The sequence below is a fragment of the Megalops cyprinoides genome, chromosome 3 (genome assembly GCF_013368585.1).
Source record: "Megalops cyprinoides isolate fMegCyp1 chromosome 3, fMegCyp1.pri, whole genome shotgun sequence".
NCBI classification, from domain to species: Eukaryota; Metazoa; Chordata; class Actinopteri; order Elopiformes; family Megalopidae; genus Megalops; species Megalops cyprinoides.
The window spans coordinates 36,445,447-36,459,022 of NC_050585.1; the positions used below are offsets into that span (position 1 = coordinate 36,445,447).

Genomic DNA, 13,576 nt, shown 5'->3' on the forward strand with positions numbered 1-13,576 from the left:
AGTGAATAAGCAAACACTGGAATTCCAGTGAGGAGAAACATGATGATAGCAGAATTCTCCTGCCTAGAAAATTATCAAAGAATGTTTCACATTCCTTAAAGAATATTACATTTGTTTCAGTCTTATACTCCTGTTCCATGTTTTTCAGTCTTCCTTGTATGAAGTGCATAATATGCCTTGTGAAGCTTTAGTAAAAGGGTATTGACTGTATTTATGGAACTGGTTGTTCTTGTAAGTGTTTGCATTCTCTTCTATAGAAATGGACAGGCTGATTCTGCCGATTCTGTCAACAGACAGATCCTTTTCCATTAGAGAGTTCTTAGAGAGTTTTGATAGAAACTCCAAGAAGACCAGCATGGGCTCCACATCTCACCAGCCTGCATGGGTGCTTAATTCCTTTTGGCCACACTCTGCAGTGGGCCAGGCAGGAATTCCTGGAGATAGAAGATGACTGAGCTACACAGTTATAAAGTCATTAGATAAGTTGTCACTGGTGTCCACCCAGACAGGTGTTCTGCTGTTTCACAGTTTAGCTCTACATCATTCTGAGTCCAGAACTAGCTTAGGGAAGAGCTTGACAGACCCTGTGTCAAGACAGTGTTTTTCTTTTTTGCTGTCTTTTATTTTCATTTTTATTTTTTGTCTGCATAACCGTGACTACCAATTTCTTGTCTGATAAAGGCTTCAAGGGTCTCTGGGCATAGCTGTTGAGAAAACTGGGCCAAGTGTCCTCATCATAACCCCTGGAAGTGCAGCTTCTCTGGTCTCATTCACTCACAGAAGAACAGCACCTACTGTGTTTCTATCTGTTTTCGGCCATCCCTTTGCTGCGTGCCTGGGTGTGTTTAGATAGGTGGAGGATTGACTGTGAATGGGATCAGAGGTAATGAATATACATGCGAACAGGGAACTGGAACAAGAGAGAGCAAAGTGGAGTCTGTTATTTTTATGGGTCCCAGGGCGCCGGTTGTAGAGTAGCCTTTGTAGCTCCCTGTGCTGTTGATTTTAAAACATCAGCAAGCTCTTGCAAGTTTTGTCTTTTGATAGATTGCTCTCTCACCAGCTGAAGCTCTCTCCCTCAATCACTGTTCAAGCCCCGCAAAAAAAATATGTCTGCTGCCATCGACTCAAACTTGACCCTAGAGAATTCTGAATTATTAGAGGATGAAACTCCCACACAATTAGGCCATAAATCAGGCTTTGGACGGGGAAATGTGTATGGTGTTCAGGAGAGGTTCTGACTGTTTTTTTGTGAGTAGAGTACACAATGGGGATGTGTTGTGCACTAACAGGGGATTGTGCTGTGTTTTGTGACAGAGTCCACAGTTTTCATCACTCAGTCCACCTACGCCATTGAAGAAGATTCTGGGGAGGTGCTGATCCCAGTGCACAGGGGTGGAGATGTCAGTCAGGAGCTCATGGTCGTCTGCTACACACAGCAAGGTAAATACCAGCCCTGATATCAGCCTATATGCTGTGTAAGACAAACAAAGGTTCAGCAGAATCACCAGCTATCCTTTATAATTGTATCGCAAATAAGACTGGAACCGATCGCACCGGACCAATGTTCCATTACTGTGTACAAACGGTGAAGGAGTAAGGATAACCTTGGGTACTCTAATAATGTAAACTGCAAACTCTCTCCTCTCCATCCATCCTCCCTAAAACACACACACACATGCATATAAACACACAAATCAAAAAGGGTTTAATCTTTGTCCCTGCCCATGTTTATGTGAGGATAAAAGAGTTTGGAGCAGTCAGGAGATGTACCAAAGCACCAGCCTCGTCATGACTTCATCATGATAAACAATGAAGTTAAATGTTCCCATGTATGTGTGACTTATTGACGCAAGACCAGTGCCTGCAGAACTTGGGGTGAATGGCCCTGCTTATGATCCCAGACCCTGAATACCCTCCTTTACCCTGCTGCCATTGTCCTATGGGCTCACGTTCCTCTCTGCCACTGTGTCCCCAGCCACTGCCACGGGCACCATTCCAAGTGCTGTGCTGTCATACTCGGACTACATTTCCCGGCCAGAGGATCACACCAGCATCCTGCGCTTTGACAAGGGCGAGACAGAGAAGCCCTGCCGCGTGGTCATCATTGATGACTCGCTCTACGAGGAGGAGGAGAGCTTCAACATCACCCTCAGCTTACCGATAGGTGGCCGTCTGGGCCAGGAGTTCCCCACCACTCGGGTCACCATCCTGCCAGACTTGGATGACAGTAAGGAGCTGGGTCATGCCTGCCATTTATTGGCTTTTTTCACTTGGTGTCACTGGTTTGGGATTATAGGTTTCTGTAACCTAAAGCTAAGTATACACCAGTGGCGGCAGGTGAGCTGGAAACAGGGGAAGCCCAATCACTACCTTTAAATCTATCATTACTTACAATCTGTACTCCTTTATCCGCCTTGATTAACAATAAAATAAATAATTCACAGAGTAATTGACACCAATCGTGTAATTAGAATAAATGGTTTTGCTCGCGAAACACCACAGAATGTCTGAAATTTTGCTATTGCAAAAGCTACAGCATGAGATTGTTTAATTAACAAGGATGGCAATTTGAATAATTAAGTGGCAAGTAATCCCAAAGCTTTGTCTTAAATGTTTCACATTATAGCTTTCTTGTGTTACAAAATTCCAATTACAAAACAGAGCTAAATTTAGTTAAATCGATTTAAATTACTGAGAATAAACTTTTAGGTTAGGTTGAGTGCAATGAACAGTAACGATTAGAACAAAAACCTCACAAAAGCTGTGATGTGTCATGAGCATTTATGAGCACATAATTTAAATCGATAAATGCCATCCTTTTTAAACAATCTCACGTTGTAGCTTTCGCAAGCACACAAACTACAGACAATCTGCGGTGTTTCGCAAGCATAATCATTTATTCTGATTACATGATTGGTGTCGATTATTCTGTGAATTATTTGTTTTATTGTTAATCAAGGAGGATAAAGGGGAACAGGTTGAAAGAAATGATAGATTTAAAGGTAGTGTGCGGGCTTTCCCTGTTTCCAGCTCACCCACCGGCACTGGTATAAACTGGATCCATCTTCGTAAAAAAGACTTTTTTTTTTTATTCCTTTATATCTGTGGAATTATTAGAAGAGATGGAAAGAATATTCATATGTCCTCATGGCCATGTCAATGGCTGTTTTCTCTTAACTAGAGTAATTTACAGAAGGGTACCATCAAATTGATTTATGAAGCTTGAAAGAGATGAAAAACAAGATGAAAAAGTAATCCTCAAAAGGTTTTATTTCCAGAACAATGGAGATGAATTAGTTCACAGTTGAAAGGCTAGAATTATGTTTTCTAGATTTTTTGTGATAGTTTATTGATTGTAGATAAATTATACAGAATAAACCAATGTGACGCTGAACAGGAGTTGGGGGTGAGTAGTAGAGCTCAGTAGGAACTATAGATGAGCAGTAGTATTTATTGGGGGCTGTGGATGAGCATTAGTATTTATTTGGATCTGTGGATGAGCAGTAATTGTTTGGAGCTGTGGATGAGCAGCAGTATTTATTGGGAGATGTGGGTAAACATTAGTACCCCTGGAAAACACACACACTTTGTTAAACAGTACCTCCAGGGCATACCTCTCTATCTCCCCTGCTGTCTCAAACAGGACTGCTGCAAGGACAACCCAGACAGCATAGGCAGGGAGGAAGAAACTTAAAAGACTTAGCTTATCAGTGAATTTGTATAATTAAACCACCACACAATTCAACCACATCCCATTTGAGATGAGATAGTATAATGTCATTTTTTTCATGCAAATTTTTGCTCCCATTAACCTTAACATAGAATTTGACTGAAAAGCTATTTGAACAGTGCATGGAACTAATGTGGAAGCTCTTATATAAATGATTGATAGGGAAATTTAAGTGAATTTAGAGTTCTAATGAAGTAATGTCTCTCAACTCTCAACCACATCTGAAAAAATGAACAGGGTAAAGTGCACTGTCACATTATTAAAAATGCTTCTACATGCATTAACCAAATAGATGAAATAACCCAGCACCAATTTACACATGTTGGCCAGGCGTGACCCTCCCTGAGCAGGTGAAAATGTGTCCATCAAGTGAAGTGGGATTTCTCCAGTCCCAGATGTCCGTCTTCCATCTGCTAGTATTCACCAGGGGAAAGCAAGCTTGTCCCATGAGTATCTTCCTGCATGTCTCCCAATGTCAGCCAATGGGGCCCCCCTCACAAGCAGTCATTCAGAAGTCATACTCTCCATGAGACACATAACACTGACTCACCCCTGAAGACTGCACCTACATGGCCCGTGAGACATTTCTCATTTTCATGGACTCTCACGAGTGGCACCCACTCACAACTACCTAAAGTAATTCAGGAGGGAAAGCAGCCAGGGATTTGACTTGAATGCAAACAGTTGTGATGAACTGTTTCTTGGCTTTTTCACTCAGTGGGTTTCTGACTGATTGATCTTTTATGCATTCTAAAGACTGAGAAACAAGTCCCATTGCTTGCTCAAACATGTATATCCAAAAGGAGCAAATGTAAGAGAGCATGCCTCCCATTTTCATAAGTGATTTCTTTTTACTAGTGATGCTTTGTTGTATGCTTAAGGTTTTTTTTTTTTTTTTTTTACAAATGACTTGTCAAAACAATGAGAAAACTTGAAAGAAATACCAAGCACTAGTGAAGCACTCAGAGTAACGACAATACTTTATACACTGCACTTGGCCATTCTGACTCATTGTTAACCTGAAAAAGCAAAAAGACTGAAGTTTCAAATGAAGAGAGCGCCCTCGTTTTGCCTGCACACAGTATTCCGTTATTATTTGGTGTTGTTTGCATGTGTTTCCTCCTCCTGCCATTTGTTGATCAGCTCAAAAATGAATATGTGTCAAAGTCCAATTTCTTAAGAAAAGGGTCAGCTCAACACCTCCTGAAGAATGCTGACTTATCTGGCCCACAGGGGCCAGCTTGTGGAGAGGAGTTGTCTGTTTGGAGCGATAACTTATTGTAGCACTCCATCCGGTGTGTAACCCAAGCCCACGCGTGTTAACCTCTGACCCACAGAAGCCTGCGGTTTTCCCACTGGAGCTTCAGGACAGCTGCTCTGCCTGGGTTTAGTATGTTAACGAGTTTCTAATAGTGCCCTGTTGGATTCCTCGTGGAATTTATCTCACACTTAATCGTGGAGAATAAAATACCATGCATGCATTACTGATGCAATCATGGGGGTCAAGACTGAGCAGAAAGCCCCTTTCCTGTGGGGGAGGAAAAGAACAGCCTAAACTGGTTAACATTTTCTGTTCTCATCTTGATGAATGATGAGTGATGTAAAAATCTCCAGACAATTGCAGCTGAGGCGAAAATTTGCCCTATCAAAAGTTATTTTCTTTTTCTATTCTTGTCTGTTCCACGATTGAAAATCCCTCTGATCAAATTGCATGAGCATTTGTGAAATGAAAAGTACTCCCATTTTAAATGCTAAAAACCAGAGGATGACAATATGACTAATCACAATATGTACATAAGTTATTTAGTGGTTAGTTTTTGAATGCTGTATATTTTACAGCCTGTCTTCCTGCCCACATCCATAGGCGGGACCTGGTTGGTGGTAGATATTTTTATGTCCAAGTATAGAGCTACACAAATGAATGGGAAAACAGTCTTGGGGTGACAGAAGAGGAGGTGGGTTGTACGGGAGGATCTGACTGTAAACATGCATTAAATAGATATGTGTCAAGTGTGGAGAGAATGATTAGAACCCTCAGTCAGTTCCGGAAGGGGAGGACATGAAGAATGGCAACTCAGTAATGTAATAACAGGCCTCTCCACACTAAATCATCAAACAAACTGGATTCAACCTTTATGTGAGCATCGTACTTCAGTGAGCAAGGAAACATTCACAGACAGTGCTTTTTTTTCTTATTGTGTGCGTACGCGCATGCATGTTAAATGCAATTAATACCTTATGAGTAATGGGGATCTGTGTGTCTCTCTTACTTCTGTGAAAACTTTAAATGAGCTGACACCATACTGTTCAAAAGACACCTCTGAAAGGGAGAGACTCATTTGAAATTAGCCCAGGTACAGGGATCCTTTTGTGAAATTTTCTTATGCCAGGATTTAAACACGGTATTCATAAATTCCACATGATTGAATACTGATTTGGTGTGTAATTTGAACCTCTTGCAGGGTTCAGAGACTTTTGTCCAATTCCAATGCTGGTGTGGAACAAAAAGAACAAGCTTTTCTTAAACCGCGTTCAGGTGAGGGAGGAAACCTGAACAGCAATCAGACCACCTGAGAGGGGATTCTGACGCAAGTCACTTGACAGCCTTATTTTGCAGGGGCTGACTCAATGGAGAACAGTAACCATTTGTAGAGGCATGCCTTGTGTGCGTTGTTGTTTTCATTTGTTTGAATGGATACATGTTTCTTGTCTTGTTTCAAGAGTGAGGAAAAAGCTTTGCCTGTGGCTGAAAACAAAGCATGTTATCCCTGCTTATGATCCTGAATACAGAGCTCCTGTGACCAGATCAACTATTTTAAAGCGAGTGCAGCATGATGTTAAACTAGGTGTCTTTCCCACAGCTGTATCCCAGCACAGACTTGTGGGTGTCTGCATGCATTCAATTAAAATTTCTGGTACATTAAGACTTTTGTTGCGTGGGTGTGCATAACCATTTAGAGGTGCTAATGCAATGGACAGAAAAGCCATTTGGTTGTGAGAGAACGCAATGAAAAGCCCTCTTTTAGGAAGTTGGCAGAACTGTGTGTTCATTAATGTTGTTTATGACACTTACTTACTCTCTGATACAGAAAGATAGAGGTTGTAGTTTCAGGTTGGTTAACAAAATGTGTGACAGTTGTATAGCTGTGGACCTTAAGCAGCAGGGGGGAGTGTAAAATAGATATAATATCCTGCTCTGGAGCAGAGATGGGGGAAAGAGGGGGAAGCTTGTCCAGCACCTGTCCCTGCCACTGGGTCACTGCTGTGGTGCTTTCATAGGTTGAATAAAGGAAGCAGCAGCTGTGTACCATCCTGCAAGACATGTGTGTGCAAACCTTCACAGGCATACACAAACACACACTCACGGGCATGTACACACACACAGCCACACATGCACACACACACACACACACGTGTGCACACCCATGGGGGACGTACACAGTCCCCCATGCAGTCTGGCACACGCTCCCCTGAGTGGTTATGCCTCCCGCTCCATGTCCTCAGGGATCACACACAGGAAAAGGATGCACTGTGTCCACAGCTGCAGTGGGGTCCTCTGTCATCAGCCTGTCCCATCAAACACACTGCCAGCTGTTTGCAAAAATACCAACCGCCTTTTTTTGTGCTGTCAGGGCACGCATGAATGTTTACATATCTATTCACAGATATATATCTATCAGTTAGGAGTTTGTAAGAGCATGTTAGTTCCAGAAGACCTAATTGCAGTTTTGATGGAGGTTAAATTTCCCCTGACTGTATCTGGCAAAGAAGCACTGTACTGTGCTGAAAAGTATGTGAATGAACATCCCCACAGCAGTGTGCTGAATACTTGCCACTCAAGCTTATTTATTTATGCATTTGGTGGATAGTTTAATCCAGAGTGACTTATTGGGCCATAATGGATATGCATACAGTACATAAAGGCTACAAAAACAAAGGCCTAAGGGCTGAATAGCAAGCAATACATGTGCTAAAGAGTCTGACTATAAAACCACAGTCACTATAACCACACAAACAGTCATACGCGAGGAAATGCTGTGTAAGGAATCTATAAGGAAAACATGTTCTACTTCTATACTATAGAAAGTGCTGAACAAAGAATCATAAGAACAACTGTAAGCTCTACTGAGAAGTCACCAGATGAGCTGTATAAGCTTATGTTACACTAACAACACAGTATTTCACACTGGTCTATAACAATACATCATGTTTGTGTTGAGGAGTCATAGGATATGTCCTGGTTCTACAAACCAAGATCTATTCAGAATAGATATTTTTCGAGTCAGTGATGGGAGATCACAAGCATCTCTGTAGTTCTAACAGATTCAGTGCAGATTCTGGCTGCTGCAGGTAGCAATACCGTAACAGTGGTGGGTGGTATAGAATCTTACTTGTGGAGATGTGCAGGAGATTGGGTAGAGTGGAGAGCCTGTGGCCTGTAATTACGTTCCACTAGAATCCCAGCTCTCTCACAGTGACAACAGATACATGGCGTGGAGTGACAAAGGAGCAGGTCTCTGTCAGCGTGGGCCATTCACCATGCCTCAGACAGCCCAGGTGGACCCACACTGGTGTCCCAGGGCACAGCGGCACAATGGGGGGGGGGCAGTTCACTGCACTGCGTGGCACAGCTTGGAACAGCATGACCTGGAACGGTCTTTCAGAAGTGGCTCTTTCAGGTTCTTTTACAAGGAACATACAGTAGCTGGACAGGGCAAAATTTTTTCATTTACACGTATGACATGCCAACTCATAATATGGAATTTAATTTTACAGCCATCAGAGTAAATTTTTGAAGCAAGTTAAATGGGAATTTTGACTATTTTAATGTTAAATGTTAGTTCAGTTACATGAGTTAGCATTAACAAGATATGGCTGCCAGGAAGCAGCCTGGCAAATGTGGTACTAACAGGAAAATTGCTCCAGGGCTTAATGGGTTTCTTACCATTGCAGAAACCAGAACAGGCATAAGATCATGACCATGCAATTCAGTATAGTTTCCCAGTTTTATGTTATGTAATGAGGAGTCAGTGCTATAACAGTGCTGTAACAACTGCCTTAAACTCACCCATGCATCTGTCCATTAGTAAACCTGTGATGTACTTTGGGAACATCATGGACAAGTAAATACAGTCAGAGAGCTCATTAAACTCACATAATGAAAAGGATGCTTTTGCAATACAACATGTCCATGGGGATTACACTGGTTCTGTCAGTGATTCTCACTCAAGACCCATGAATGGCATTAGACGGTCATAAATTATTTGTTCTATAAGCATTTCTAAAATTAGTCCTTAGCCAAGGGGAAAAAAAATCAAGCACAGAGAGCTCAGAACCCCATATTGATTTTAATCTATAGTGTGCCAGTGGGGGGAAAATCACTGTTTGGCAGGCATGGTCTGGTTGACTACCACTGTGTTTCCTAATATCAATTCAGATGCTGAGAAAATAGAACCAATCTGAGGCTATTCAGCCAGCTAGTGTGCAGACCTAGGTGGGTATGGCTTTGTCACAGTGGGGGAAAGACTGCTTTATGTAAAAACTGAATGTAATTATATGGTACTTTTAGTGTTTAGTTTCACACAGAGAGAAGATCAAATGCAGATCCATGTTACCTTTTTAGGCCACATTCTGCAATCAGCAGTGTTACCCCTATTTTCTCAAGGTCTGATGAGGATTTCCTGAGATTTTTTTTAATTCTGTAGAATCAAAACATATCCATGATCCTCATAAGTCTTATTTTTTGACAAATAAAAAGTAGATTTCAGAAATAAAATGAATAAAAAACCCCCCTGACATTCTGAGCTATTGAAGATGATTTCTTTTCAAAATCGGTATACAGGTGGGAGAAATATTTCAAGATATCAAACCCAATTAAATATCCAAGACATGTTGGTGAAGGAAAAAAAATTAAAAAGAACCAAGAACATTTTTTTTTCTGAGATGTACTTTTACAAAACAATGTTAAACATTGTAACAAAGGAACAATCAAAGTAAAAATATGACTGTGGAAGCAAGCCTTTCTATTTGGGGTTACTCTTTGTCAGGATGTTTTGCCAAGATGGAGTATGACTCCAGAGGCAAACTCTTCAAACATCCCCCACGGGTAAAAAAAAAGATTTATATTTATATAGAGGAAAACCCTCTATTTCATCATCTCCTCTGCTGACAGGTTATCTCCTGAGTCCAGGAAGTGGAGGAGAATGAATGACACCCTGAACCAGACATCTTCATGACCCTTAAAACAGCTCCCACGTCATTGTCAAACATTAAGGATTACTACAGTGGTCCTAATATCATTAATCCAGGTCCAGGTTATCCAGGCCAAAATGCTAAGCATAACAGCTCAGAGCATCTGAATCTTCTAGATTTGATTCACAGTAGTAATGAACTAAACACAGTCTAGATCCTTTGAGAGGCAATCACCACTGCCTCTGCCCTAAAATGGACCAAAAATGACTGTTCTGTTATGTTTGGGGGGGGGGGGGGGCTTCATGGAAGGTTTCCTACCTGCACTGTCTGCTGTTGGTAACATGACACGGTTGGGGCTGTGGAGTTCAGGGAGTTCACAAGCCCTGTGGTTTATCTCCCAGGTGGCTGTTTGAAGACTGCAGTTTGCCTGCTTTTCAGATGAACCTTATCTGATCACTGGGCTTCTCCAATGGACCAGGTCCCCCCCGCAGGCAGCCAATCCCAGTCTAATCTAACTGCAGACATGTGAGATCACCTGGTTGCACCCTTGTGCCTGGGGTTGTTTGATTTGTCTTAAAGGGGTACTTGAGTGGTTAAAGCTTTGTTCATTTTTATGTATGCTATCAAGTGTGATTCCATTCTTCAGTCAACCTGGTATTATTTTTTCAACCTGGTTTTATGCAAATCTGCACTGAGCATATTTAAAAGAATGTATTCAAGGTTTGCTATTATGCAACTAAAGTCAAAGTTGTATCACTGTTCTTAATATGCTTATGTCTCAGACAGTTTCAGGTCTCTGTCTGTCTCTGAAAGTTTCCCTCCTGAAAATAGTTCTTAACTGTCCCATTTCTTCTCAAGTGCAAGTCTTCAAAAATTGTACCCTATGCAGCATTACCACCAATGCCCAGTCTCCAACACAAACGTGCAAATGTGGTAGCAATAAACTAATCCTCATAGGATTCATATAGCTAAGGATGACTGATTTGATCTGTTTTTGATTGCATGCCATGTAGGAGATGTGCAAGACATCAGAGTGTGTGTCTGAGTCACCTGTCAACTGAACACATCATGCGCCAGCGCTGTAAGCTCATCCTGAGTGCTTGTCTGTACAAACAGGAGTGTGGGTGACTGCTAAAACAGAACCTGACTGTCAGGTGTTGTGTTCATTATCTACAGTGTCTAAGTGCACGGTAACATTTCTCCAGCAAACTCCTGCCATCTCCACAGAAAAGATACTGTAGTGGACAGGTGAATCCATAGAGAATGACTGTGGTTCTGTGTCAGGCAAAACTGAACAACACTGACATCCTTGCCCTTTTTGGACATCCATTGAAACAACAAGGACTTCAGGAGAAGATATGTTAAGTTGTGTTAGGGTCTACATTCAGTGCTCTAGTGGTTTCATTTGGACGGTCTCTGAAACGCAGTGGTCCTTCCTGCTGTGGCCCCAGGATGCAGGAGCGCCAGGTATGAATGAGGTGTGCCTCAACTAATAACGCTTGCTGCTCAAGTGGGTTCATGGCTACTCCAGAATTGGAAAGGGAATTAATCTCCTTAATGATGCTTCGATCACACTTAATGCAGCCATTATGGCTACCATTCTCTAAGCAGAAATGTGCAGTGGTACGAGCACTAGACTGTAGCATTGTGGATATAAACCCTGAGTGGAACACTGCCGTCTTGCCCCTTGAGCAACATATTCAACCTCTGTTGTTCCAGTAAACCTCTAGCTGTATAAATGAATAAAATGGTCATAATTATAAATGAATCTGTAGGATTTGCTATTGTTAGATGGAAATGTCTGTCTGCAAAAGGAAATAAATAATGCAGTACAATGTGTTCTTGTGGCCGTAGCCTCTGACAAGCAGCCCCTGTTTTGCTGTATGATGGCTGTCACCTGGTGAACATAATTGAAGGTCTGGCTCTTACCTCAGAGGTGGTTATTCTGGAGTGATGGGACTGTCGTTGTTTTGTGACTGCTGACTTTGGGTTCTGCCTGTGAGTCACTGGATCCATTTATTTACAGTGGAGACTTGTTGGAAAGCCATGAGTTAAACCACCTACTTATCCCGGGGTAGGGACATTGTCAGCAGTCTTACTAAACCTTGAGTGACTATGGCTGTGCTGGCTGAAGGGTCATTTCAGCACTCATAAATGCTTGGGGTAGTCACACTTGGACGTGGCCCCCAAAAAGATTATCTGACACTACTTCAGAGCTACAGCTCAGTCCTATATAACTGTTTGACCATAATTTTTTATTATCAGAAACGAAAATGAAAATAACCTGTTTCAAGACTTCCAGTTGATGGAGGCTGGTAATTCTTAAGCATTATAATGGCTACAAGTAACGCAACATTTACCAACTTCACCATGTTTGCTGCCAGCTAGCTGTGAAGTGCAGATGATTGTAGGCTACAATGTGCATGTAGCTGAATGTACAAAACATTAATTAGTTCTAAAGGCTAAAATGATTAGCAGCTCAAGGGTGCAAGTTTAACTTTTATGAATGTATCACAATAAGTCAGGTAAATTTTTAATGGTTTCCCACCCACTCCCCACCCCCAATTTTTACTATCCTATTTCAGCTCCTGTTTTTTACTTTGGTGACATGGAGTACCACGTAGATGAGAGTGACAACTTTGTGGAAGTACGTGTGTGGAGGACTGGGACTGACCTCTCCAAAACAGCCACTGTCACCGTCCGCTCCAGGAAAACTGACCCCATATCAGCTGAAGGTGGGTTCCACTCAGACACTCTCAGCAATGTTAAAATCTCTGTTTCACTATCAGATCTCCAAAACAAACCACTTAGTTTTCCTGAATGGAGATAATATTGTGGAAGGACTGTTTCTCAAGTAGTGTATTCACAGTGAAGAAATTGCCATATAAAGCGGTGTGTAATTATAAATTGTGTCACTACATTGGAACAGGTCATCTTTCAGTTTTTACTAGTGGAAAAAGCAGTTTAAAGTAGAAAATGTAGGAATAAAGATATGTTGTGCTTTGTTAGCCAAAGGATATTTTGTTTTCCATAGACTTGTTGCATCCTTCAGAGAAAATGAAATATTATTTTTAAGATAACTGTCAAATCTGTCAAAAGGATTGCTTCTGTAGAGCCTACAAACAAATTAGAATCTTTACAGTTTTCTTTCAGAAATCAGCATATGTATCAGCTAAGCGTTTCAAAAACATTCAAAGTGGTAATATTCATCATACAATGCTCAGCCACACACATTTTAGATAAGGCTGTGTACAAATCTGGTGAAGGACAGGCCCCCTAAGGAGAAAAGAGACGGGTATTTAGAGGACACAAGTGTAAGGACACAAGTGTGTTAATAGAACAAGAAACTCATGAATTAAGGAATGCAAACACTGTGGAGTGTGTGCAGGCTAGTGTGGCCCCTGGGCAATGGAGAGGTACGAGGTAAAGAGCTGGAGGGTGTGTGTGGTGGGGGTTCCTGTTATTTTGAGTTATTTTGGGTCTGAGGAATGTAAGTTTGTCTCTAAGATGAGGCTGTTACACACACACACTTTTGTGTAAGGGTCTATCTCCTTAAACCCCAACACCCTCCCAGATATCTCCTGCCTTCAGGAATCTTTATCCCTTCTCCATGTTTTTTTTTTTACAGAGCTTACTTTTCTTTCCTCTTAA

General features: G+C 41.6%; 1 protein-coding gene across 1 annotated transcript in view; it reads left to right on the top strand.

Annotated features, from left to right (window-relative positions):
• The window catches only part of LOC118774511 (FRAS1-related extracellular matrix protein 2-like), a 54,610-nt gene that overhangs the window by 28,933 nt on the left and 12,101 nt on the right, over positions 1-13,576 (top strand). Inside the window, exons 5-7 of the mRNA XM_036523855.1 lie at positions 1,318-1,443; positions 1,979-2,230; positions 12,511-12,660. Coding sequence (XP_036379748.1) covers positions 1,318-1,443; positions 1,979-2,230; positions 12,511-12,660 — 528 coding nt within the window. The remainder of the gene's footprint in view (positions 1-1,317; positions 1,444-1,978; positions 2,231-12,510; positions 12,661-13,576) is intronic.